Source organism: Ylistrum balloti, unplaced genomic scaffold (assembly GCF_031769215.1).
Source record: "Ylistrum balloti isolate Yb309-2 unplaced genomic scaffold, AGI_CSIRO_Ybal_v1 Utg371016, whole genome shotgun sequence".
NCBI lineage: Eukaryota > Metazoa > Mollusca > Bivalvia > Pectinida > Pectinidae > Ylistrum > Ylistrum balloti.
Genome location: NW_026782565.1, coordinates 50144 through 76721, shown reverse-complemented (window position 1 = coordinate 76721; position 26578 = coordinate 50144). Strand labels below are relative to the sequence as shown.

At 37.3% G+C, this 26578-nt stretch overlaps 1 protein-coding gene across 1 annotated transcript in view; it reads left to right on the top strand.

Moving 5' to 3' along the window:
• Window positions 1-1956: 1956 nt before the first annotated feature.
• Window positions 1957-26578, top strand: part of LOC132560124 (protein NDNF-like) — a 43753-nt gene continuing 19131 nt past the window's right edge. The window contains exon 1 of the mRNA XM_060224773.1: window positions 1957-2026. Coding sequence (XP_060080756.1) covers window positions 2007-2026 — 20 coding nt within the window. The 5' untranslated portion in view covers window positions 1957-2006. The remainder of the gene's footprint in view (window positions 2027-26578) is intronic.

The following is a 26578-nucleotide window of genomic DNA, read 5'->3' as shown; positions in this document are numbered from 1 at the left end:
TTTAATACTCGAATTCAAGATTACAGCACCGTATGCACTTCCGGTTGCGGCTCCGTACCAGAAACTCAAGAATACACCAACTTGTATGAGTGCATACCTCCATTGTTATGCCATATCAGCAATTATCAAAGTTCGTAATCATTTGTGTAAAATGATAAGTCCAATATATAACACGTAAATTTCAATTCTTAATGAACCGGAAGTTCAAAGGAACAATCTGATAAAACGTCTTAATAAATCCGGCTCATCTATACAGGTTAATATCACATGACATTCAAATCCCACTTTGAAAAGCTACACTGTATCCAATCTAAGTCATATATATCTTCTTTGTTATCAGTAAATAAAGACTAAAATCATGGTAAAATGATTTACGGTTAGTTATTTAATCTTTTAAATACGATAGGCATGGGAAAGTATAAATTTGTAATAAAATTTATTTTGAAATTTGATCGTGGTTTATGGTGCGAAATGACACTGGATATGAAAGTATATTAAGCGTGTATCGTGACTCTCCGTGTCGGAGCACTGTAAACCAGAAATGGGTTCAATTGGGGATACGGTGTATTCCGGATCGCTGGGCACAAAGTGGGGGCAACCCGCGATATTGTATATTACGAATCGAGGGATTTATATTGTCAGTTCATTGGAGTAATTTGAGTCACGGAATTCCGATTTCCTCTTTGTTGTAGCTGAGCTATCGGCCATTACAAAGAAACATAATCATCATACGTAGGCCTTTGTTAGGGCTTGTCCTGGTCGGTGGTGACTTTGGTGTCAGATTTATTTGAGAAGCAGCGTCCTCTAATTTCATTCGCCTACTATAGTATATAGAGATTCAGTGATCGTGTCTCAGCCCACACAGACGGCCGGAGCCATGTATCCCTGGGGACCTTGTCATGCCACTCTTACATGCACCTCAAATCAGTGGGGAACGTTAGACATTACGTAATGATCATTATCATTTCTCTGTGACATTGACTCTAAATCTAAATATCAATAACAGATTGTTTCATGCGTTTGATTTGATTTTACTTAATTAAGGTTTTATTTACTTTTCAATAATCGATAAGAAAGAAAACGAATGAGATAAAATCTACGAATCAAATCAATGATAGTAAAAGGAATGTTGCAATCTGCACGCAAGCTCACTGTTAAAATACAAATCCTAATTGCTGTTTGCGTAGGTACCTGTCTCTCTGTATGATGAACGTACTAATATTATTTCGTATTTTACTTGTTTATTATCGATCCATGTCTCTACCCGCCATTCCTGGCCGTATTCTTTTAATTGAAAGAAAATACTAAACAATATATATCTCCGACATTAAAACTGTACTAGCCATTGATTTATACAAAGTTTAATCCAGCGTTTGCCCTGTTTTTATGTTTCCAAGGCGGCCCCAGTAACCCGATACACGCGTGTTTTTTGCACTTCCTAACTTTATCAGCCGCCGTTCCATCCTCAACTACTACTACCAGCCAAGATCTTGTCTTCCCGATTACGACACAAACTCAATAAACAGTCCGATCTGCTTGCCACTCTGCCAATCCCGAGCTCGATCCAGCGTCTTAGTAAGGGCTATATTTATGAATGAAATGTCGTCGCCGATATTGAATTCATTCATAAATGACCAACAATTATGATATCTAATGTTACAGAACCGTACCGGACCATGAGGACAAATGTGGACATTGAGAAGGTCATTTTGGGATTGTAAAGATAAAGTTTGTTTGGACGTATGAAGTAAGGAATATAGCCTGTATTAGACGGCATGCCATCCTGTCACTCTCAGATCGTCGCTTGATCATCCATCATACAAATCAAAACTGCATCACGTGGATTGGTGCCGCAACACGCACGCGCAATGAAGTCGAATTCTGTCTCAATTTCTTGTGGGTTGTATTTACACTCGAAATTAGGAACGGCATGCCTTAATAATGAACGACCATGTGCACTATAAAGTGGACGAGTTGGGATTTACTAGTTGTCTTTTATACAAGAAATGCCGGCTGATGTTCTGAGGTAAGTGTTCGTTAATATACATTTTACTTGGGATTAACAACAGTCCCTCTATTGAATATACACTCACGCTCACGCGCAGATAGTTGTGTCCTCATAATGCCCACGTGTAGAAACGGATTTATTTCATACATATTTTTTCAGATTCATTTTACTGTTTTTAATTACCCACTTTTTATTGTGCTTTTTGATCATTTGCCCTTCATTGACACAATGAAACGAAACAGAAGGAAGTAAACCACATTTCGCTGTTTCATCTAATGTGTGGTGATCTTATCATTTGTAAGCAGACATTGTGTTCTATCTCCACCAGAAGGAACAGGTCTATCTCAAGTACTGATACACTATCTTTTGGTTTAATGTTTTATAGAACCTGTTTCATAAGAAGAATCCATTTGTTTAGATTTACCATTAATTATAATAAGATCAGTCTTGAGATGCATCTTTAATGTACATTGTGATTTTAGCAAATCAACCCAAGAAATGAACAAGGAACTATAATCTTCCATACTAAAGGCCAATAACTTGATAGTGTTGTAGCCTTCGTTTTCACCACTTGACGACTGAGGCTTCACTGTACAACCTGCACGGTTGAATGGGAACCCACTTGCGGTGTAGTATCTCCCAGATTCCGAATCTACGCATCTTATGAGTAGGAACGGGAGAAACTAGAAAACGATGGGTAACGATATGTATTGAGTAGAGTATAGGGTACGGCGGGGGCACAGCGGGCCAGGTGATGCGTATACACGACTTACTCTATCGCACACCGAGTTACCACGATTGTTTTTGTTGAAGCGATAGACCGGCACACCACGACTATGTAAACACTTGGTGTCAATATAAGTTCCGAACGGCAGAAACCTACATAGAGACATCGCCCGGGACGCCAATGCCCGCAGATACAATCTTAACCATATTTACAAATGCTTTCAGTTTCCCTGCGAGTTTGTTTTTAATCTTTCTTAAGTTTCTCATTTGCTGTATCTTCACGTGTGTATTTTCTTCACACATTATATACATATCTACATGTAAAAGTTGGAGAAGTTCCGCGAGAGAGTGTTACAGAGCATGTTGTATAATTGATATTTGTGCAGATTAGAAAAGAGTTTTGTTCGAGTAGTTGTAAAATATTAGGCATAGACCATCATATCATGGCTACTAGCAAATCAAAAGGCGAGTAGAGCTTAATTCTCCCCGAAGTTATATCCTAGTAAAACGGATACAGTGACAGTCCACCAGCCGCATGTGAACACTTGTACAGATGGACTAACACCTGCTTATTGCCCATTGTGCAGAGATAAACGGACGTCTTGTAATGGGAGAGGTAATTGTCTATGATGTGCTTACCCAATTATACCAGAAACTGATCCTAATTATCGGTTATAGGTCAATCACGACTTGTCAGTCCATCCTGAACAACTACCACTTCAATAAAGCCACTGAAGTTTACATATACATTTAAGGTATTAATATGTCTTCGAATAATGATTAAAAGAACTTGATTGGATCTTAAATATACTTATTCAATAAACGTTTAGTTATTTTGTGTTGAACATTTGATGTTCGAATAGAAATTTGAAATCAAAAAGCAAAACTGGTACCGCTGAACAACAAGATTTTGACTTGGGCCAGGAAAATGTTTGGTGCTTCTAAAATTGTTCCATAATATTATACGCTAAACATTACTCCGTATCTAACAGTCCACGATATTTAGTGCAAAATTGATTAGAATAGTGCATTTAGAAAAAATCATGTTCTCTTTTCTTCTCTATCTGTTTGGGATAAATTGATGTATTCCCGAAATACTTATTTCGACACTCCACGAACTTTACCATGCCCTCAAGGACGCGCGGACATATCGTGCCAGATGGCCGTTGAGTTTCCGTTATCGCAAATTTGATGACGTAGATATATTAAAGTTTACATTGTGTTTATTAGGACCGATGCCTTGTAAGCCAAAAGGTTCTTGGGGCTCACCGCTGACTGCTGACCTTGGTGGCTGCCGTGAACAGGTGGCTTTGCTACAAAGTGCCCAACCGCTTTGCTACAATTATAAAAGTCTTTACCTCCGTAATTTATCTGAAGCGAATGGCGGTTTTGTATTTTAATAAGTGATTTTTAAATGTATTCAATTAGCAAATAACCAATAAAGTGAGGTACAAGTCCACTGCTGCCTCTCCTTGACTCTACGTGTATATACACATATACATAGACTCATGTAGCTTTCTCTAAGAGTAATCTAGAAGCAAATACAACATACATTTTCATGAGAGTTTTTCTAGCCGGGTTATACACTGCACTGCATGTAATACGCCAGTAGTTGTGTATTGCATTGGTCATCCGCAGTATATGGCGGGAGGTCAATGCCGATGACCTAGCGATATATATGTATGTAATCGATGGGTCCGTCTAAACGGCCGGCTGGCAATTATCGCAGCCTCATCAATCACACAGATATACAGTCGTCAAGAGCGTCTACCACGGCCAGAAAACCTGGACTGGTCATTCGCAGACTGGTCATTCTGTTCGTTGAGAGGTCCATCGCCTAGGTATCAATGCCCGTTAATTGATTTTGATAAGTTATCCATCGCCGGTGATATTGTCAGATGGGAGATGTCAGAAACTTTCGGAGTCTGATGTTGCTACTGTTGAAGTGAATGATGTATAACTTGCTTTCCGTTTCTATTTGTGCCTATATTGACTGTAGGGTTCCTGATTCCATCAATAATTCAGTTTAACAAAGTGACAATATCTTAACAGAAAGAAATACAGTATGTGAATATGTGCATTTAAAACTTCTTATTGTGACATTTGTTGATCAGGGTTTTGCTTTCTAGGAGCTCTTTTACTTCATTGTTTCCTTATTTCTAAGTTTGAATCTCTGTGTGGATTCTCTTCATCCTTTTCGAGAAGGAGGGTGGGGTTTGAATGCCAAAGACTCTCCTTCTGTACCAAGAAGTGATAAGCTCTCTGGTCAGTTAAACAGTTCTATGTCTGCAGGGATGGTCTGTTTATAGTTTCCATGTTGTATATTTCTAATTCCTCTGTCTTTTCAAAGGAAACGGCGACGGTTCATCGTCAATATAACGTTTTAACTTGACGATAGCAAGTAATGTGCTTACGTTTAAGTAAGTTAATAATGACGTGAAATACTTGCTTAGGTAATGTAAGCTTTGAACTGGCATTATGTGGCATTTATGACAGACATAAATGAGTTTTGAAGGCAAACATAACGTACAGTGCCAGCATGCAAAGACCTGTCATTTATATCGACTATAAACGTCATTTCACGACAATTCAGTATTGAAATGAATACCTTAATAAATGAACAAAACTTATCAAAAAACTTGCAAGTTACTGTAGTCACGTCAGTATCGACATCGACAATTAGTTAGGAAAATGTTACCGTCCAGGAAAAGATATAATATTTTCCATTCCACTCTTTTTTCTTTCTTTTTCTTGTCTGTTGGAAGGCGGAGAAGCCGTTAAATAAGTAAATAAAATACGAATTTACGTCTATGTCTACAGCAAATGTAGCACGCTGCATATACAATTATATAATCTATGTAGAATAATTGTATGAATACCAAGCGTGTTATAGCTAGACCAAGTATCACTAACGGCAGTACTTTTGATATCTAATGGCATTTAAAATTTATGACGTCAAAATAAGAAGTATAATTATACTGACGGAAATTTCAGTTTATCTATGAACAGAGGTATAAAACCAAAATCCAATCAACATTGTAGACCAAAAATATATATTTTACGACAAATATCAAAGCTTTTGATTTGACCTAGATTTTCGGGTTTGCCTCAAATCAGCTGCTGCAAATTGCAATCGTTTTATGAAGCATCAGGAGTTTTTCATGTCAGGTAAACGTTATATAATCATAATATTAGTGCAGCTCTCGGGTGCCACAGGAACTAGAGCAAAAGCTCTTTTATGGTAGACACGGCGTACACGAAAATGCAGAGACTGAATATAGTTACTTCATGCTTTCCTCTATATTAATCTTTTCATAAAGCTCGATACCGGAAATAGTGATCTAATGAAGAAAATCGTATTCAGGAAATCGTACTTAACGAAGAAAACTTAAAATATACCTAGTAGCCTCCAAACGCGTAAAAATATACATGTAGTTTTGCAATACCGTAACATATCGATATGATTATTGGAAAAAGGATTTGCCGTTTTGAATTTCCTTTTTTTATCTATAGAAATAAGATTGAACGCAAAATACGGGGCATCAAAATACGTTTAAATAATTACACACGAAAATGAAAATAATTCGTTCTTATTCTTTTCAAATATATGCACTCAGGCACTTTATCAAAGATGTGCTACTTGCATCAGTAATTCTGAAAAGCTACGCCATATTTCTTGGTTTTTGAAAACAATATAAGACGCAGAGATTTCATTGCATGGTCTTGACTAGGCTTAGCCTCAAACAATAATAAAAGTGAATAGAAATATTCATTATGAATACGGCATATTACTTGTTAAAAAACTAGTAACGACCAGTGTGAATTCTTATTTTATTTCTAAATTGCAAACAAAAATGGTTTTAGTGAAAGCTTGGATATTTTTCACATGCCGTAATGTACAAAAATCTTACCTAAGTGAAAGATTTTCAGTAAAATGCCTGTACTTACAACTGTAGAAACAAAGCGTTATCTTGACTTATTTACAACGTTTGAAACTAGGAGATAAAAATAAAATGGAACACAGGAGAAAGGAGACACAAACACAAAAATTGACGATAAAACGATATTGTTTGAGGAACCTGTCATCATGCTTACTTCTCCGTAGACATCGAGCTAACGACCGCATATCTAATAAGATTTAAACGAAAATCTAAAGTCGACTTTGAACTCGAAGGTCATGTTCTGCCGATACTGCATATTCGGTTTTAGGGTCCGGATCTCTGACAGGGGCCCAGTATATCATGTGGTTCCGGTAAACCGCGTTTAAATTTTTTTCTTGAAAATACATGTATTTTCGGTAGACTGACCAAGTCTGGGTGCATCATTTGGTTCTGTTAGATCGGTGTGGACCCTTGCAGCTTGTCCAGTGTTTCCGGTAAGCCGTCTGGTTCACGAATTGTAATGTAAGCATCTGTCCGGAACTAATCAATACAGTAAGATTTCCAAGGATGCGTCATATTTCTTAGGAACAATTAGGAGATCCATGAGTCATAGTACTGTATATTCCAGTACCTATCCTTGGCCAGAGACGTGCGGCGTGCCCGGACCAACCCATAATCTCGCCTCCATTATCCATTCCGGCGTCAGCACCATTGGTCAACCTCCGCCGTTATTCACTATCGACACCTTGCGAACAATGAATATGAAATAGATGCCGCGTACCTTTTAAGGTTTTATGAGCCTATCCTGTTTAGTTTCCATTCAATAGTCCCCGTCAACCCACATCTTTCCCGGTCTGCCTACATAAACTCCAATACACTTATTCATTATCGCGGAGTAATATTTCCATATATCTGACATGTTATAACTTCCATTCATAAATTGCATTTACTGAGAAAATTCTATTGATTGTCAATCAATCATGATAGACAACCAATGACGTTTGCTATATATAGTCGGCTTTATGTCCATTTCCACTACTACTATGAGACGTAATGCCCCTTATTGCCCATTCTAAGTTAAGACACCGCTTCCTGTGCATTTCGTCTTGTTTAACAATTATACAATTATCAGATATCATTCTGGTGCCACAAAGGACGTTAACGGACGTGACATTTCCGTCGAAAGCCCACTTAACAGTCGTTGCTATGTGCTTTATGTTTTTGAGGAACAAGATGAATGACGACTGTTGTACTGTTTTTTAACGTTATGACTGTCAGTAATACCAAGCCGAAGAGTATACTTGTTACTATTATAACACGTGGAATTTAAAATTTAAATCCCGTTTCTACGAAATAATTTATGTTGGCATGATGTTACTTAAATCAGGAACTTTGATATATTTTGCCAATGTTTAAATTTGTGAAAATGAGGACGTTTTAAAGGATTTCAACCGGAGACGTCGCTTCTGCCCTATCAGAGTAGCCAGAAGTGAGATTGATATTGTCAAGGACACTTGTGCGACGCCAGATACGTTCCGACGTATTCTAAGAGGACTACCCGGGATAGGTCAGTATCTTCTGTTTTTAACGTGATTGGCTTTGGAACTAAAATAAAAGTTTACAGTACATGAGAGTACAGAAATGGTAGATTAGCTGGATAGTGCAATGACTCAAATGTCCAATTAAGAAAAGCACAGATAAGCTGTTTAGAATAGGTATTCTCGGTACGTAAGTGTGGCTTGGTAATTAGTATTACCTGATGAAAGGACAGGTTTAGTCTGGTTATCTTGTCAGGCCGGTGAACATCTGGGACCGGCTTCCCGGCCATTAGTACACCCGCCTCGTTTGCGTTTCGGTGTGATGGTCACCAGCAGCTCACCACACCGGCCTTGTTATCACACTCTCTTTGCCTCGATACGCTCCTCTTCTTCTCTATCAAGTGAGCTCAAAACATCAAACGAGGCTGCCAGGTTTCGGAGAAATGTTTAGGTTTAAATTATTTCTTTATTAAATGAAGCTGTCTTTAATGAAAAACGTTAATGGCAAAATTTGTAGGTAATCTGTAATTGCCCTTGTCACTGGCTTGGCATGCGATGTTTCTACGGTACATTTTTTTATTGAATAAAACTAATAACAGTCAATTGCAGAATCGGTGGGTGCTATTTCATACACTTGAGAACATATCAGAATAACTTTGTATGCACATTAGACTAGTCTTTCAGTGTATGCATTTATTTGTGCATGTGTGTGCTTACCTTTCAGCATATGACATACAATACTTTGAAAGATTGCAATACCAGGGCTTTCGTTTTTTAAACAGGCAGCGATAGGGCAAATATCACGTTGATGCTATTTGCGTGTTTATCCTGAAAATGAAAGTCTGGATTTAGGACTACTTTCTATGTAAACTTGTGCGGATTGACACGCCGGTTTTTTTGTTATCAGTGCTGCGGTTATCAGGCAGATCTATGTTACGCGTGTAGCTGACATGTCAAGTGTCTTATCGCTCGGCACTGTGTACCGACAGACTTTTCCTTTCCGACACAATGTCGGATTCTACTTTTAACACGTTTCATCCAAAATATATAGCAACATATTTTTAATCTCTGTCAGCATTCTTACCTGCTATCTAAGGTATTGACAGCGTAAACGGTCGCGTGTTGTTTTGGTATAGATGTGATGTCTGTTACGGTACCGATGTGTAGTCTGAAGGGTACAGATGTAAAGTCGGAAGTATTAACACAGCGTGATCTTTTTACGGTACAGATGTATAGTCTTATGTGTCGACCCGACGTGATCTTGTCACGGTACAGATGTATAGTCTTATGTGTCGACCCGACGTGATTTTGTTACGGTACAGATGTATAGTCTTATGTGTCGACCCGACGTGATCTTGTTACGGTACAGATGTGTGGTCTTATGTGTCGACCCGACGTGATCTGGTTACGGTACAGATGTGTAATCTGATATGTCGACCCGGCGTGATCTTGTTACCGTACAGATGTGTGGTTTGATGTGTCGACCCGACGTTATCTTGTTACGGTACAGATGTGTAATCTGATGTGTAGACCCGACGTGATCTTGTTACGGTACAGATGTATGGTCTGATGTATCGACACGACGTGATCTTGTTACGGTACAGACGTGTAATCTGATGTGTCGACCCGACGAGATCTTGTTACGGTACAGATGTATGGTCTGATGTATCGACCCGACGTGATCTTGTTACGGTACGGATGTGTAATCTGATGTGTCGACCCGACGTTATCTTGTTACGGTACAGACGTGTGGTCTGATGTGTCAACCCGACGTGATTTTGTTACGGTACAGATGTGTGGTCTGAGTCGACCCGACGTGATCTTGTTACGGTACATATGTGTAATCTGATGTATCGACCCGACGTGATTTTGTTACGGTACAGACGTATGGTCTGATGTGTCGACCCAACGTGATCTTGTCACGGTACAGATGTATGGTCTGATGTATCGACACGACGTGATCTTGTTACGGTACAGACGTATGGTTTAATGTATCGACCCGACGTTATCTTGTTACGGTACAGATGTGTGGTCTGATGTGTCGAGCCGACGTGATCTTGTTACGGTACAAACATGTAATCTGATGTGTCGACCCGACATGATCTTGTTACGGTACAGATGTATGGTCTGATGTGTCGACACGACGTGATCTTGTTTCGGTACAGACGTGTAATCTGATGTGTCGACCCGACGTGATCTTGTTACTTTACAGATGTATGGTCTGATGTATCGACACAACGTGATCTTGTTACGGTACAGACGTGTAATCTGATGTGTCGACCCGACGTGATCTTGTTACGGTACAGATGTATGGTCTGATGTATCGACACGACGTGATCTTGTTTCGGTACGGATGTGTAATCTGATCTGTCGACCCGACGTTATCTTGTTACGGTACAGACGTGTGGTCTGATGTGTCGACCCGACGTGATTTTGTTACGGTACAGATGTGAGGTCTGAGTCGACCCGACGTGATCTTGTTACGGTACATATGTGTAATCTGATGTATCGACGCGACGTGATTTTGTTACGGTACAGATTTGTGGTCTGAGTTGACCCGACGTGATCTTATTACGGTACAGACGTGTGGTCTGATGTGTCGACCCGACGTTATCTTGTTACGGTACAGTTGTGTGGTCTGATGTGTCAACCCGACGTGATCTTGTTACGGTACAGATGTATGGTCTGATGTGTCGACACGACGTGATCTTGTTACGGTACAGATGTGTGGTTTGATGTATCGACCCGACGTTTTCTTGTTACGGTACAGATGTGTGGTCTGATGTGTCGACCCGACGTGATCTTGTTACGGTACAGATGTGTAATCTGATGTGTCGACCCGACGTTATCTTGTTACGGTACAGACGTGTGGTCTGATGTGTCGACCCGACGTGATCTTGTTACGGTACAGATGTGTAATCTGATGTGTCGACCCGATGTGTTTTTGTTACGTTACAGATGTGTGGTCTGATGTGTCGACCCGACGTGATCTTGTTACGGTACATATGTGTAATCTGATGTGTCGACCCGACGTGATCTTGTTACGGTACATATGTGTAATCTGATGTGTCGACCCGACGTGATCTTGTTACGGTACAGATGTGTAATCTGATGTGTCGACCCGATGTGATCTTGTTACGGTACCGATGTCTTGTCTGTTAGTTTTGATGTTTTGTTGTGTTCAAGCTGTTCTTATCGATTATTTTACACATATAAGTAGCTGGTTCCGTGCAGATATATATTATGACAATCAATAAATTTAGGCCAAATGATTAATAATAGTGTGTCAATGCATATCAATTAACTGTAAGAATGTACTGTCTGTTGCAGTTGTAATACAAATATAAACAATACCTTTTTAGTAATAAATTTGGTTATATTTTCTGAAGAATAATATCTAAATTTCATTGTCACGAAGTGATTTATTGAAACGGATGGATAATAGTCAACATTTGACGTCATTTGTTCGGTCGATATTTTACATGTCCGACTTTCATTAAGTACTATCTATATTTGGAGCTTTGTAAATGTACTTCCTGTGGACTTTCGCGGAGTTGATAAGCAAGCTTGTAATGCTATTAGGTAGGATTCTATTCATCGTCAATTTCACTGTCGTATTGACAAGCTTAGTGAAGTAAACACGAAGGGTCGAGTGTTATTGGTGACCTATGCTACCATTGTCTGTGTCCACTAATATGTAAGGTTTATCAGCGATTATGACATCGATCAGTGACTTGTCCCTAGCGACACAATCCAGCCTGTACCCAAACACCTCTCTGATATTAGTCGTATCTTGATGACAGACTAGTGTCCTCTTCTCCCAAACGTAATCAATAATGATACACAAATATCAATACACACATATGTCGAGAGATTGACATGGATTTGTAAGGGGAAATGACAAGGGGGTTAGGGAGTAGTCTTAGTGGTAAGATTGGGGAACAACATGAAATATGGCGTCTTCGGGATCCATAGAAAAATTCGAAACACCTATGTAGAATATGTTTTGGAGACGAGAACCTCGGTGCACTTGTCATTTCCGTAAAGTCTAAACTAGAGGCCGATGACGACCGTGAGAGCACCATGTACCCTATTTAATTGAAGCGATGACTGTTAGCTTATCGATGACGTACAAAGCTCATTACGAATATACGAGTCTCGCCAGACAGCATTGGTAACGGCAGATTTCCGCATGCAATGGCCCTTCTCTGACGAATATCACTGGTATTGTTTTGACATTCATGCTGTGACCTGCCGGTTATTAGTACTACTTGAAGACATCGTTAGACATCGTGGAAGGCTCCAACATGAGACATAGCTAATTTATGTTTCGTCTTTCTCCATAACTACATCTCCTCACCCACTCACCTAGGGACGACGTGTTGAGAAGTTGAAATTCGTAGTAACCGCGCAGCACGAGAGTTGGCGCTATTTTGCCTGACGTAGGAATATCGGCACGAAACTTGCACTACTTTTCCCCCCAACAATATGATTCTTTTAAAATCTAATCAACACGCTTCTATAGGTTCATGCTTACAATAGGTGTAATGTCTGTAAAAAATTTAAAAAATCAAATGAAAACAGAGAGAACGTGAGAAAAAACACGCTGCAGAAGTTAAATGTTAAATCATGAAAATGGGAGTTAAGCAGACACAGAAAGAAATGAACGGAGCACGATTTGTTTGTTTTACAATTAAATATCGTGTTATTGTGACAGGTAGAAGACTAAACAAAGTACATCATTGTTGTTTTATTCTGTTAGGGCCAGTGTTTAGGTGTTTGTCAGTGTTATTTTATCTACGGTAACGGTAACCCATATGTTCCAGCAAGAAAATGGCTCTTTTAACAACTTCATGGCGTATTGTATACAGTGATCATTCGTTCATATCACTTAATCGGTCATGTAGACTTAAAAAATACCTTTTAATGCCTTCATGCTCCCTGCGTATAAGATATTGTCTATGATCGTCTATTCCTCATTATTAAATAACAATATCTGTATCACTGTCTTTGTTCTGCATTTTCTGGTTTTGTTAGAACAAAGTTCCTGGTATTGTGTGTTCTCCATCATTATTACAAAATTTCTAGAATTGGTCTGTCCTTCGTTAGTGTAACGAACTCTTTATATTATCGGTATATAACAGAGTTAAAAATGGGGCGTATTTTCCATCGTCATAATAATATGCTCCAAAATACATTGCCTTTATTTTCCATTATTACATTTGCTTGCCACTTTTAACTTGGTTTTCATTACATGTAGTTATACTTAAAATCCAATATTGTAAAAATATCTAGCGCACCCCTCCCTCTATTTCCATTTTGACACCAATTATCCAAGTTTCCTCTGGTGTTGTACTTTAATTTCAACTTATACTAAAACATTATTCTGCATGCTCCCTTATCACACAAAAAAAGGAGACATTGTTTCTTTTATTGACAAAAAGATGAGTCAGCATTTCTTTTTTAACAAAATCGTATGAACGTTTTGTTTATTAGGGAATGCAGTTGATCTGATAAACAACAAACATTGTTATTGTTCCTAATACTACAGTTTGTAACCCTGACTAACTGCTACTCGCCATTGCATGCCTACATGTCATACACCACCTTTAACGACCGTCTTTTGCTATGTACTAAGAACAATATCCGTAATTAACTTTAAAAGATTTACCAATAATGTGTCCTGTTAGAGCATGTTTATTTTACCGTCTACACGTGATTCACCGACGACTAAAATTAGTGATTCACGTGTTGTTTTCGTATTTGGTGATTCAAGAATATTTACATATTTACTAGAACTCATTTGTATTGAATACTCGCGGGATTACAGAGATTGTAGTCGCTTGTTGTAGCTTCAGCAGTAAACAATAGCAAGTTACAGAGCTTGTTAGGGTGTCGCAGTGGTGTATTGACGCAGTATGAGACACGTCTTACCATGGTTTGGTACTGAAAATAACGGAAATTATCATACTTATCTACGAAGTAGTTTACTCATTGTCAGAGAAGATGACAATGAGGAAGTTTGTTGGATAAGCAAAACCATCACACGTGTATATTTGGTCATTTTACATCTTATATAAACAGACTGAATATTTGTTAGTATTGAAGCAACAAAGTGTTTTATAAAGTTCACACATGGAAACACTTTCAAATAGAGTTTGGTAATCAACAGATTCTAGTGAAGTAGAAGTGTTTCACCTCGTTTAGATAAATTTAAAAAAAAAGTAAAATAAAAAAAAAAAAAAATACACACCTACAAATTATTGCATCAAACTTCATCTTCTGTAAATCTATTATGATTCTGCAAGGCTTTAATAGTTGCAGTTTTGTTTAGTTTTAATGACCAATAAATACTAGCTTTGTATTAACGGTCGTCTGGGATAGGAATCCTTCTAACATACAGCTTCTTAATAGCGAATTTTATGCACTTTTATGAACATAAACAAGCCACTTTCAGGAATGACATTGCTATATAACTGGACCGTATTCTATGTTATCACCAATGTATTCTCTTGTTGTATGCTTTTTTATTGTGATTTATCGATGGTTACGTCTACGTCCACTAGCACCGTATTACTGAGTTCAAAACTAGCTAGAATAATTCTATGCTAATGATTATAATGATGCCAATAAACGAAGACAGCAGCCCATCTAAATGAAACAAGCATGACACTCAATTACAAAGCCCTCTTTTGTTTAGGTACATAAGTACGTAACCTTGACGACGACCCGGGATAATGGTAACCCAGTGGCACAAACCAGTAGGACTCATTTGATTTGTCTGTCTTAAAATAGGCGTATAGTCACCAACATCGGCAGTTCACAAATTGATCATCCTCGATCATACAAAACCGATATCAGATATATCGGCATTCATACCTACGTAACTTATTTAAAAATAGTTACTTCAGTGATATCGTCTGTGGGAGACGCACCTGTATATTAAATGTTAAAGACACTTGTGTATATTGCTAGCGCGATACACATCTGTATATAGTCAGACACTTTTTATATTGTCAACTGTAAGACAATTCTATAATTTTGTATGAAGTGTGCGAGTGTGGCACATCTGAATGTTGTAAGCGTAAGACATTTCTGTATATTGTTAGTTAAAGACACTTGTATCTATTGATAGCGCTATACACATCTATATATTTTGTATAGTGTTAGAGTGAGACATATCTGAATATTGTCAAAGTGAGACACATATGTATATTGTTAGTACAAGACACTTCTATATGTGGTTAGGTTAAGACACTTCTGTATATTGTCAGTTTAAGACATTTCTGTATACTGTAAATTGAAGACACTTCTGTGTAATGTGAATCTGAGGCACATCTGATAAAGATTTCAGTGAAAAATAGTATTGTATCATGTATTGGTTGTGTGAGACATTTACATGTACGGATTTTGCCAATGTGAGACACTACTGCATGATATTGTCAGTGTTAGATATATTTTTCTGTATATTTTCAGTGTAAGATGTTATTTATTTTACTTTTCACGTATACATACATATCATATTGCCAACAAGATATACATGCAATTTATTTTACATACACTCAAGTAAAACATTTTTTTGATCTTTAGGAATTTCCCATATTCTATTTATAGAACTATATTTCTTTCTTATTTGTAACAAAGTCATTCATGTGTAACAAAACACGATGGTTATCAGTATTGTACATCTTTTCAAAAGTTCAATTTTTCTATAGTTACTTTGTCTGGTTCGTCTAGGAGCGATACTAACACTAGCTAGGATCGATTACTGTCATGTGCCAGACAGCAACCCATGTATACCGTTTGCTTGACCTGACAGGGTGATAAACTGCACTTGTTCAGGAGTTCTAAGGATACATTCTAAAAGAACAAGCTGACCGTCTGTAATATAACAGAGGCCTTTACGTTGTAAAGTGTACCCGAACGGTTATAGCTCCATTTATACATAATAAATCAAGTAAATGGAGAAGCGACACGAAAAGTATACCTTATATTGAGTACCCTCTTCACATACGAATCCCTCAAACAGCACGATGTGTACCAAATCTATGTCTGGCTACCTCTTCAAACCAATAGGTATCACTCGTTGTGTTGGAGATATCGGACTGATTACCCCCCGCATTGAACACACACTTTGTTTCTCAGACCTCATCACACTTGCCGCAAACATTATTGCCGAGACTTTATCATTTTTACCGAACGCGATGTTTCCAATACCTTGTCAATGTTGCCGCACACATTTTTTGCCGTGACTTTTTCATTGTTACCGCACACGTTGTTCTAGAGACCTTCATCAATGTTACCGCACACAATTTTTCCGAGACCTGTTCAATGTTACCGCACACGTTGTTCCCGAAACCTTATCAATGTTACCGCCCGTGTTGTTCTGGAGACCTTTATCAATGTTACCACACACAATGTTTCCGAGACCTTATCAGTGTTACCGCACACATAGTTGCCAAAACTTGTTCAATGTTACCGCACAAAATGCTTCCGAGACCTTATTAAAGTTACCGCAAACGGTGTTCTCTCGAGACCTTTATCAATGTTACTGCACACAATATTTCCTAGATCTACATTGATATTAATGTTACCACAGACATTGTTTCTGAGACCTGGATGTGTACCAATGTTACCACAGACATTGTTTCTGAGACCTACATGTGTACCAATGTTACCACAGACATTGTTTCTGAGACCTGGATGTGTACCAATGTTACCACAGACATTGTTTCTGAGACCTGGATGTGTACCAATGTTACCACAGACATTGTTTATGAGACCTACATGTGTATCAATGTTACCACAGACATTGTTTCTGAGACCTGGATGTGTACCAATGTTACCACAGACATTGTTTCTGAGACCTGGATGTGTACCAATGTTACCACAGACATTGTTTATGAGACCTACATGTGTACCAATGTTACCACAGACATTGTTTCTGAGACCTGGATGTGTACCAATGTTACCACAGACATTGTTTCTGAGACCTGGATGTGTACCAATGTTACCACAGACATTGTTTCTGAGACCTGGATGTGTACCAATGTTACCACAGACATTGTTTCTGAGACCTACATGTGTACCAATGTTACCACAGACATTGTTACTGAGACCTGGATGTGTACCAATGTTACCACAGACATTGTTTCTGAGACCTGGATGTGTACCAATGTTACCACAGACATTGTTTCTGAGACCTGGATGTGTACCAATGTTACCACAGACATTGTTTCTGAGACCTGGATGTGTACCAATGTTACCACAGACATTGTTTCTGAGACCTACATGTGTACCAATGTTACCACAGACATTGTTACTGAGACCTGGATGTGTACCAATGTTACCACAGACATTGTTTCTGAGACCTGGATGTGTACCAATGTTACCACAGACATTGTTTCTGAGACCTACATGTGTACCAATGTTACCACAGACATTGTTTCTGAGACCTGGATGTGTACCAATGTTACCACAGACATTGTTTATGAGACCTACATGTGTATCAATGTTACCACAGACATTGTTTATGAGACCTACATGTGTACCAATGTTACCACAGACATTGTTTCTGAGACCTGGATGTGTACCAATGTTACCACAGACATTGTTTTCGAGACTATATCAATATTTCCCAACTCATGTTTCTGAGACCTATTAATACAACCGCACAAGTTGTGTTTTTGAAATAATACTTTCAGCTTACAACCACTTACTACCACAAATATTTCCTGGTATTACCACACATATTGCTACTGTATCTTGATATTTTTACCACTTGCATTATTACTATTATTTCGTATTACCACGAACATTGTCGCTATTCCTTGGTATTTTCATCATTATTGTAAATTTTTATTGTGCATTACCACAGGTTTTGTCACATTTAACGTTTCTGACAAACCTCTGCCTTGTTACCATGTATAAGTTAACAGTGGCATTAATCGCTGGTATAAATAAAGAATAAAGTACCTCTGTTTCCTTTCACAAAATGATTTATGTACACAATATGAAAGGGTTATGTAGTAAGAAATCTAAAAATAAATAACGAAAAGTAAGGAATTTGGTTTCTAAATTTAAAATGGCCCATCGCTGAATGGTCGTGTGAAGTATTTTGGATAAGGCCACCAGTAGAAACATAGACACATGTACATCACGTTGACAGCTTATCAGTTTTTCTCGTGTTGGTAATATCATCAGTAAGAAGATTTCCTCTCCGAACTAGCAGAAGTTTTGACATTCTTTGCATCTCATATTGAGAGAAAGAAAACAAGTTTTGAAAACGAATGTCGGCACAATCTAAAATCTACATCTGTAAGCAAAACCTGTTAAACCAATTTGTCCGTACAGACAACAGATGTGCTTTATTCCATTGCTATCAGAATACTAGGTACCAAGGTGTGTTTATTGTCACTTTACTTACTACTACAAATATGTAATGTTCTCTTTGAAATCTTAGGCAATGATCACATGACCAACAGACGGCCAACAAAGAGGCAATACCTAATCTATCAAACATTACAAATATTTGATATTATTGTATAGTGATATAACAAGTACAGCGATGTCTGACTTACATCTATACTGCGAAATTTCAACAGAAGGAACAATTTTGATATTTATGGTAAAAACGTATTTAAAAATTGTTTTGTAGGAAATCGGAAATTAGCTTTGTGCGATATTGTTGGAAGCTCGACAGATTTTGAAGGAATACTTTCTCTACTTAATCAGTTTAGGAAGAGCTTGTACTATCAATGGGTGTTCCTGACCTTTTGACCAGCTTGTTATCAACATTCAATAACAGTGTGCTTACTTATCTCAGACCAATCTACTCCTGTAACAGAAGCAATCATCTATGAAGGTAACACCTACATTTGCAGGAGATTCTACAGAGAATGTATTACTTTATCAAAGTGCGCGGATCGCATTTCTATTTTTTGTATACAAGGAAACATTCGTCCTTGTTTGTTTTCACCGTTTCATAAAACTATAACTTTTCATCTTAAAATGCAGAAAAAAACAAGCTTTAGTAGGTCCGTCTTTACTTTCACCCTATTGGCAAAAGAAACAACACAGGCGAAAGTCAACCTGCGGCGAACGCTTCTATCAATGTTGGTGGAAGTTTTGTGTATGGGTCAATTTAACTCTATTAATGAGTGAATGAGAATAATTTAGAACTTGTATATAAACGGAATGACTAATTAGGGATGTATGTGAGATATGCTATAGATATAATAGATCCTGTAAGAACTAGATATAAGAACTATTGGGAGCCCTTGGAAGAACTGTATATTCCTATTTCGTAGTATCAGTAAAGAAGGCCTTACTCTTAGCATTTATATTGACCTCTGACTAAAACGATGTGATATTCTTCTTATGATGTTTACATTAGAAACATGATCAATAAAAAATTCAAAACTTAAAACTAGAACTTCCTGTCGATTGCTGCTGTTTGAGAAGGTTTTGGAGGTAGGCCAATGATTTAATTTATTGGTTGATTTGCTCGTCTAGATATTGACGCAACGCTATTAAGTTAAGGTCAGTGGGCGTCACTCCTATCTTATTGTTCTTGCTGTCTTTATAATGTTTGACATAACGATGTACACTTTTTATAATCGTTCGCCATACAGTAGATATTAACATTAAAGACTTGTGCAAACGTTAATGTTTTTTTTCTGAATTAATGGTAATACATTGTTGTACACTTCAGTTCCGATTTGATTCATGATTGATTCATTCCATAAGAAAACATACATACAAAATTTACTGAATTCATTCATTACAAACCGACATAAAAACGACCAGAATGAATTGAAAATTAAGTGTTAGAAACATATTCATAATCTGTTGGTAATTTTCTGGTATTTTTTATGACTTTCAATATCAATTTTGGTTGCAATGCTAACTCGCTGTCTCCATTACATGTATTCATACGTGAACACTTCAATACAGCTACGATATAATCCTAAAGATGTTTTCCAAATATTTTATTACCAGACTTCAAAATGAAACTACAATTATTTCATTTTCAGTATTAACAAACTTTAATTACGTTGGCGCAGTTGATAACTAACAGATCGAGTAGATTCCCGAACGAGAAAACGAGCACGTGTATTGCAATTTTCGATAGTTAGGTTGGGTTATGTAATGAATTCGTGGGTTTGCACACATATAAAATAAATTTGTAACGCAACACTTCCTTTCGTCCTGACTTTGTTTGGCACCATTGAGGCATTCCGCCATGTTTTATTTGTATTTTGCTCTTTTTTGTTGTCATGTGCTATCATTTTAATGTATCACTGATTATGAAGATTCAGTATATTAATTACCACGTGTAAACACTTGATATAGTTTCAAAACATCGGAAATTAGTGTACCCTTATTGGTGTTCAGTGACGTCAGTGGGTCATACACAGTTAGGTGTTATCTTCACGGTCTAGAAATAAACGTCCTACATTGTGTTGCTCAGAAAATATGGTATACTCGTTAATTTGAAAATAATCCTGTTCATCTTCAACTTAAGTAAACTGTACGGTGACAAACTAATGCACTTACTCTCCTTCGTGTGCTTATCTGCGCACTTTTACAATGTTAGCATGTCTCCGTCGATTCGGCGTTACTCTTCTCACTTGCTAATATGGAGAATGTGGAAACTTACTCGATTGACTTGTCTAATGATAAGTCTATTATAGAAATATACTTTCCAGTAAACGATGATCATTTTATGACAAGATTACAGTAACTTGAATGCATTGAAGAGGACTAGAAAATATCATCTAAGGATTGCGGATAGAATCTATGATAGGTATCATAATAGTCAAATCTTATTTCTGTCGTATACAGAAATTAAGAGTAAATGTTTGTTTTATACTGTAAGTTTAAAATTTATTTTCTTTTATATTCTAAGTATGGAATCTGATTATTTCGTCTTAAGTTTGACGACAGTCTTTAACTCGGTGAGTTTTGAATCCGTCTATTTTATAACCTTATTTTTTTAAATCTGTATGATCCTAAACTCTCTGTTTTATACTCTAAATCTGAACTCTTAGTTTTGATGTTAGTCTGTTCTACACTGTAAGTTAGGGAACCCGTCTCTATTACACTCATAATTATGAAATCTGTGTTATACTTCGAGCTGGAAATCTGTCTGTTTTATACTCTAAACTGGAAATCTGTCTGTTTTATACTCTTAACTGGAAAATCTGTCTGTTTTATACTCTAAACCGGAAATCTGTCTGTTTTATACTCTAAACTGGAAATCTGTCTGTTTTATACTCTAAACTGGAAATCTGTCTGTTTTATACTCTAAACTGGAAATCTGTCTGTTTTATACTCTAAACTGGAAATCTGTCTGTTTTATACTCTAAACTGGAAATCTGTCTGTTTTATACTCTAAACTGGAAATCTGTCTGTTTTATACTCTAAACTGGAAATCTGTCTGTTTTATACTCTAAACTTGAAATCTATCTGTTTTATACTCTAAACTGGAAATCTGTCTGTTTTATACTCTAAACTGGAAATCTGTCTGTTTTATACTCTAAACTGGAAATCTGTCTGTTTTATACTCTAAACTGGAAAATCTGTCTGTTTTATACTCTAAACTGGAAATCTGTCTGTTTTATACTCTAAACTGGAAATCTGTCTGTTTTATACTCTAAACTGGAAATCTGTCTGTTTTATACTCTAAACTGGAAATCTGTCTGTTTTATACTCAAAGTGCTGATCTCCTTTCATGTCTAGTCTCTTGCACGCACATAGAAATAGATAGCAGGAGCTTTATGTAGAACATAGCAATCACAGGTGGTGACAGGTGTTTACCTGCAGGTATTTCTATTTTCCGGAGGCGATAGAGATTAAGAAGCCGAGGTTACTGGGTAGGGGGAGGGACAACGTGCTCTTCGCTGTCGATCACATTCTTATTATACCGCAGATTAAATGATATTGAAGATTTGGACGGATTTTGTTTCTTCTGTGTTTTTAAACGATTATCTCTTGTTATCAAATATGAATTACATTTCAACATCTATTTTGAAAATTACTCCCTTAAATTTCCATTTATGACAATTATTGTGTAAATTGCGTGACTTCAATAACCAGTTTTAAGGCGACATCTGGGAATCGAACACGTGTCCATCATCCCATGACACTGCCAAAGTCACGCTGTAGTAGTAAATGCTAATCATATAGTAACCACAAAACCAATACTGTACTTGTCGTGGGACACTCCACACCGAGTCACTCAGTTAAAACTACTTAATAACAAAACAATTCAATATTATAACAACTGATTAAATCTGGACACTGCTACCAACAGGACTTGTACGCGCGCCAACAGTAGGAAAAAGTAAATACAGGGAAATTGTGATCCAGGGAGGTGTTTTCTAATTAGGCAGTTTAATACCCCCTGTGCGAGTAACACAACAAACACACGTGTATTTGTGTGTTGTATACCTTTGAAACATGTCATTGTTTAAGTAATGGCTATACAAGCCACGGGTACCTCTACATGTAGATAGTCAGTACTTCACATACCTGGCATAGTTATAATAGTCCTTGAATTTAACACTGCAATATAATTAAATGTATAAGACAATAGCTTGTTCGTCGAAGCCTTATCGCTTGTTACTGGTATGTAGCGGGTATGGAAGGTGTCGTTGTGTGAGACAAGGTGGGGTGTCTGATCGTTGATCCCTGTCTGTCAGGGGTTGGATGGGATGTGTCGATAACTGTCGACTTGAGTGCACGTCAGCACATATAAAACCAGCAGACAGATCCTTACAGGAGATTTGATTGCGTCCAATGTGACGTAAAGGTTATGGTCCATCCCTAGACACGCCCCCTTAGTGGTCTACCGATGTAAAATGTACAGTCTAACTGTGTGATAATAACACTGAATTGTTTGAATAGTTTGTACGCAATTTATCAAAATGGAACATAATATCTCGCTTTTAGCTCTTCCATTAGCTTATGATTTTGATAGCATTGGATGAAATTAATTATTGGAATCTAACCAATTGCCGTTGCCAAAACACAGTCGATCGTTGAGGAGACTTTTACCAGAACAGCGTAGGGGCCTTTATCATACCCACATGGTGTTATTGGCTTTTTGCAGCAGTGTAATTACATATAAATTGGGGTATGTATGACGAGTTAACACGACTTGGTTTAGTTGTCCTGTTGCGGTAGTGCCCCAAGGAAGACCCAATCATACACAGTATTCTACCAGTACGGAGTATCGTAGACAGCAAAAAAGGCCACTCACATAGTTGCTATTTTACTATATAGGTCAGCTTCATACCTCGTCTGGTTGGCGGTGTGGTATCTCATCAGTAGTAACAGTCTACTACGGTCAGACACACGCATCCCGTGAGCGGACCTCACACTTGACCATTGTTGTACAGTAAAACGACTTTGCGTGGAATTATACATTTAAAGTTAGCAACTACAAAGAAAGTGTAGTGTTTGATAATAGAGTCGATTAGTTGAGTGTCTTGCGGCTTTTGTCGTGTATATATATCGTAGATATATACAGAATCAATGGGACAACTAATTAGGTGGTCTCTGGCCGCTCACCTGTCCACAGACAGACCACTGTGCTCACATCGATTCGTCTGCCTCTGTAGCACGTGCTTTGGCCCGCGATGCCACTCTCTTTTGTGTTGTTTTAATAGAGTGTAGTTGGTCATTTATGAGTGAGGTGTATACAGGTTAGCGGTCTGCCCGCTATCTCCGCAGTTTTATTGGAGTGTAAAAGCCGCACACGAGTACAGACTCGAGTACCGCCATTGTGCATCAGTTGAAATCACTTTGAATTTCAAAGTGGCATGACACTAGCACACACCGGCTCTTCTTCTATCCCACGTGTGATGTCGTAACCGGCTTGGGACACTTCTGGTAGAACTCTGATCATGGGAACCAATGGTACCCAGGAAGATCTACTGCACGTGAAGTGGTAAACAAAATATAGGAAGGCAAGCAAAATTGGTAAACACAACAGGAGAAAACATGTGGGGCTATTTTATGTGTACTTTGTGTAGTTTTACAGAAGTGCGCGACATCAAGTGATTCATGGAGATCGGGAATATACATATAAGTTTGTGAAATATGGATGGAAAAGATTTATCTTTCCTGCCATATAATGCACGTGATTTCACCACTTTAGAAAGGAACCATATCAAGGATAAGTCCATATGTGCTGTTTTAAAGGAGAAGCAACACCCTGGATCTAAAGTAACCGGTTTTGAGTTCCATGTCCAATGCAATTCATAGGAGTAGCAGGTAACACAGTTTATCACAATTTACTTCTATACTTCTCAAATCTTACTATTGATATATTTCCCAGTGGTGATCCTCCGCTCATTTGGGTTTTGTATTGTCGTATTTGTAACAATTTTAGGAAGTAAATGTAATAGCAAGGGATATTGAATATATATAAAGCATTTGGTGTATTCTATTTTATTACATAAGATAATGTTTTTCTCGAAGTAATTGGATCTGATATTGAAATATGTTTACAAAATAATTCAACAAGCAATGGGATATACGAGTTTATAGTAAGAATGAATAAGACGTTTTAGTTGGTTTGATGTGGAGATTATATTCTGTTCATAGTAATAATAACTACGGAATGTAACTTTTAATTATATTTCTTATAATATTAACTGTGATTATAGTTGTGTTTTGAATTCTGAACAAAATGTTATTTATTTGATCTATGTGGTATTGGGTGTGCTGTACTGTGGTAAACACCTGACGATCTGCGGGTGTTGTCAGTATGGATGGATGATGGCAAGATATTGCCATTTTGTTCACTATTAGTTCTGAGCAGCCGTAGGCCTGCTTGTAAGAGAAAAAGTTCAACAAACACATACATCATAAAATGCTTATCTCTATACGAACAGAAGAAAAACACGTTAGCATATACACGGCCCTTAAATGTTTTATAAAATTTAAACCATATGACATCAAAACATGAAAAATCACATAAAATTTCTAGGGTCAGCAGGACAAATGGCATATATACAGTCACTTTTAATAGAGGTGGCATTGGTTGTTTATTAAGTGACGACAAGTGAGTTAAAATGAACATATGACCTCATGGTACAAAACTAACTTTGTAAAGGAGAGCTTGCAAATGTACCCTGTGTCACACTATCATATGATATGAACAATGACACCCCTTTTCTCGACGCATTACAACTTTCAGTAGTCTATAAATACTCTCCCCTTTTGTTTGACAGTGTGTAGAAATATGTCACTTTATCAACTAACTCCAACAAAGAAATAAGTACATCCCGAATGCATGCTGCACAATTGATTTATTTTATATCCAAATAAATTCACTTTATGAATGAATATTTATTATCGTTCACATTTGCCGGGTTTGGCCTTTTCAGAAAACTGTGTTCTTTCTCTCCTTATATTTGAATTACTTTGCATGTTGCATGATATCACTGCAGGTTACATGTCTTTAAACATATTGATTCTGCTTGTGTTTCACATATGTCAAAATCATTTTTACAATCAGGCACGATACAAATAGAATTGAGTCGCTGTCTACATTTGATCGCTTTGTTGCCATCCGATCGCTTTGTTATCGTTGTAAGTGTAATAATTATATTTTTATTTATTTATTTTAATTTTATTTTTATTTTGTTTTTGCGGATATGTTTTGACTTGTCGCCATCCGTATTTTTCATTATATCTTTGAATGAGTTTTCTTTAATCTCTTTCTTTTCTTGGAATCAGCATATGTTCTATTAAGCTTTTCGATATTGTGAACTATCATTAGCATCTCTAAGCATCCATATATCCTATTTTTTCTTACATACATTTATTTTGCCTTGCTTCAGTTGTGATATTTTAAAATGTAGTTTCATTATATTAGATTTGTGTTGAAAACCTTTTTCAGTGATATTGTGGTTAATCTAAAGTTGAAATAACGTTGAATATGTTCCCTTTAGTGTTGAAATACCATGTATTCACATTAGTTTTAGTGTACATGTATGTTTGAATCCTCAAGGGTTCCTTTCAGTTTAAGGACTTCTTGGAATAATAGTGACTGCATTTTTCTATTAATTTGGGTTTCATTTTTAATCTATTCGTGTTGACTTACGTTTTGGAATATCGTTGAAATATCATGCGTTCCGTTTAGTTTCGTGGTCATGCATTCCCTTTAGTTTCGTGGTTATGTGTTCCCTTTAGTTTCGAGGTATCTTTAAATCGTAGTATATCTTCACTTGCTTTTGAGTACCTTATGTGCATCATGACATATAAATCATTAAGATATCGCTAATTGCCTTGATGCTTGACAATACCATCTTACCAATTTTCTTTTACAACCCAGAGGTAAACCATTCCCACCAACCGCACCTCGGAAACATATTTTTCCAGTCGCATAGACTACACTAGAATTAACGTTT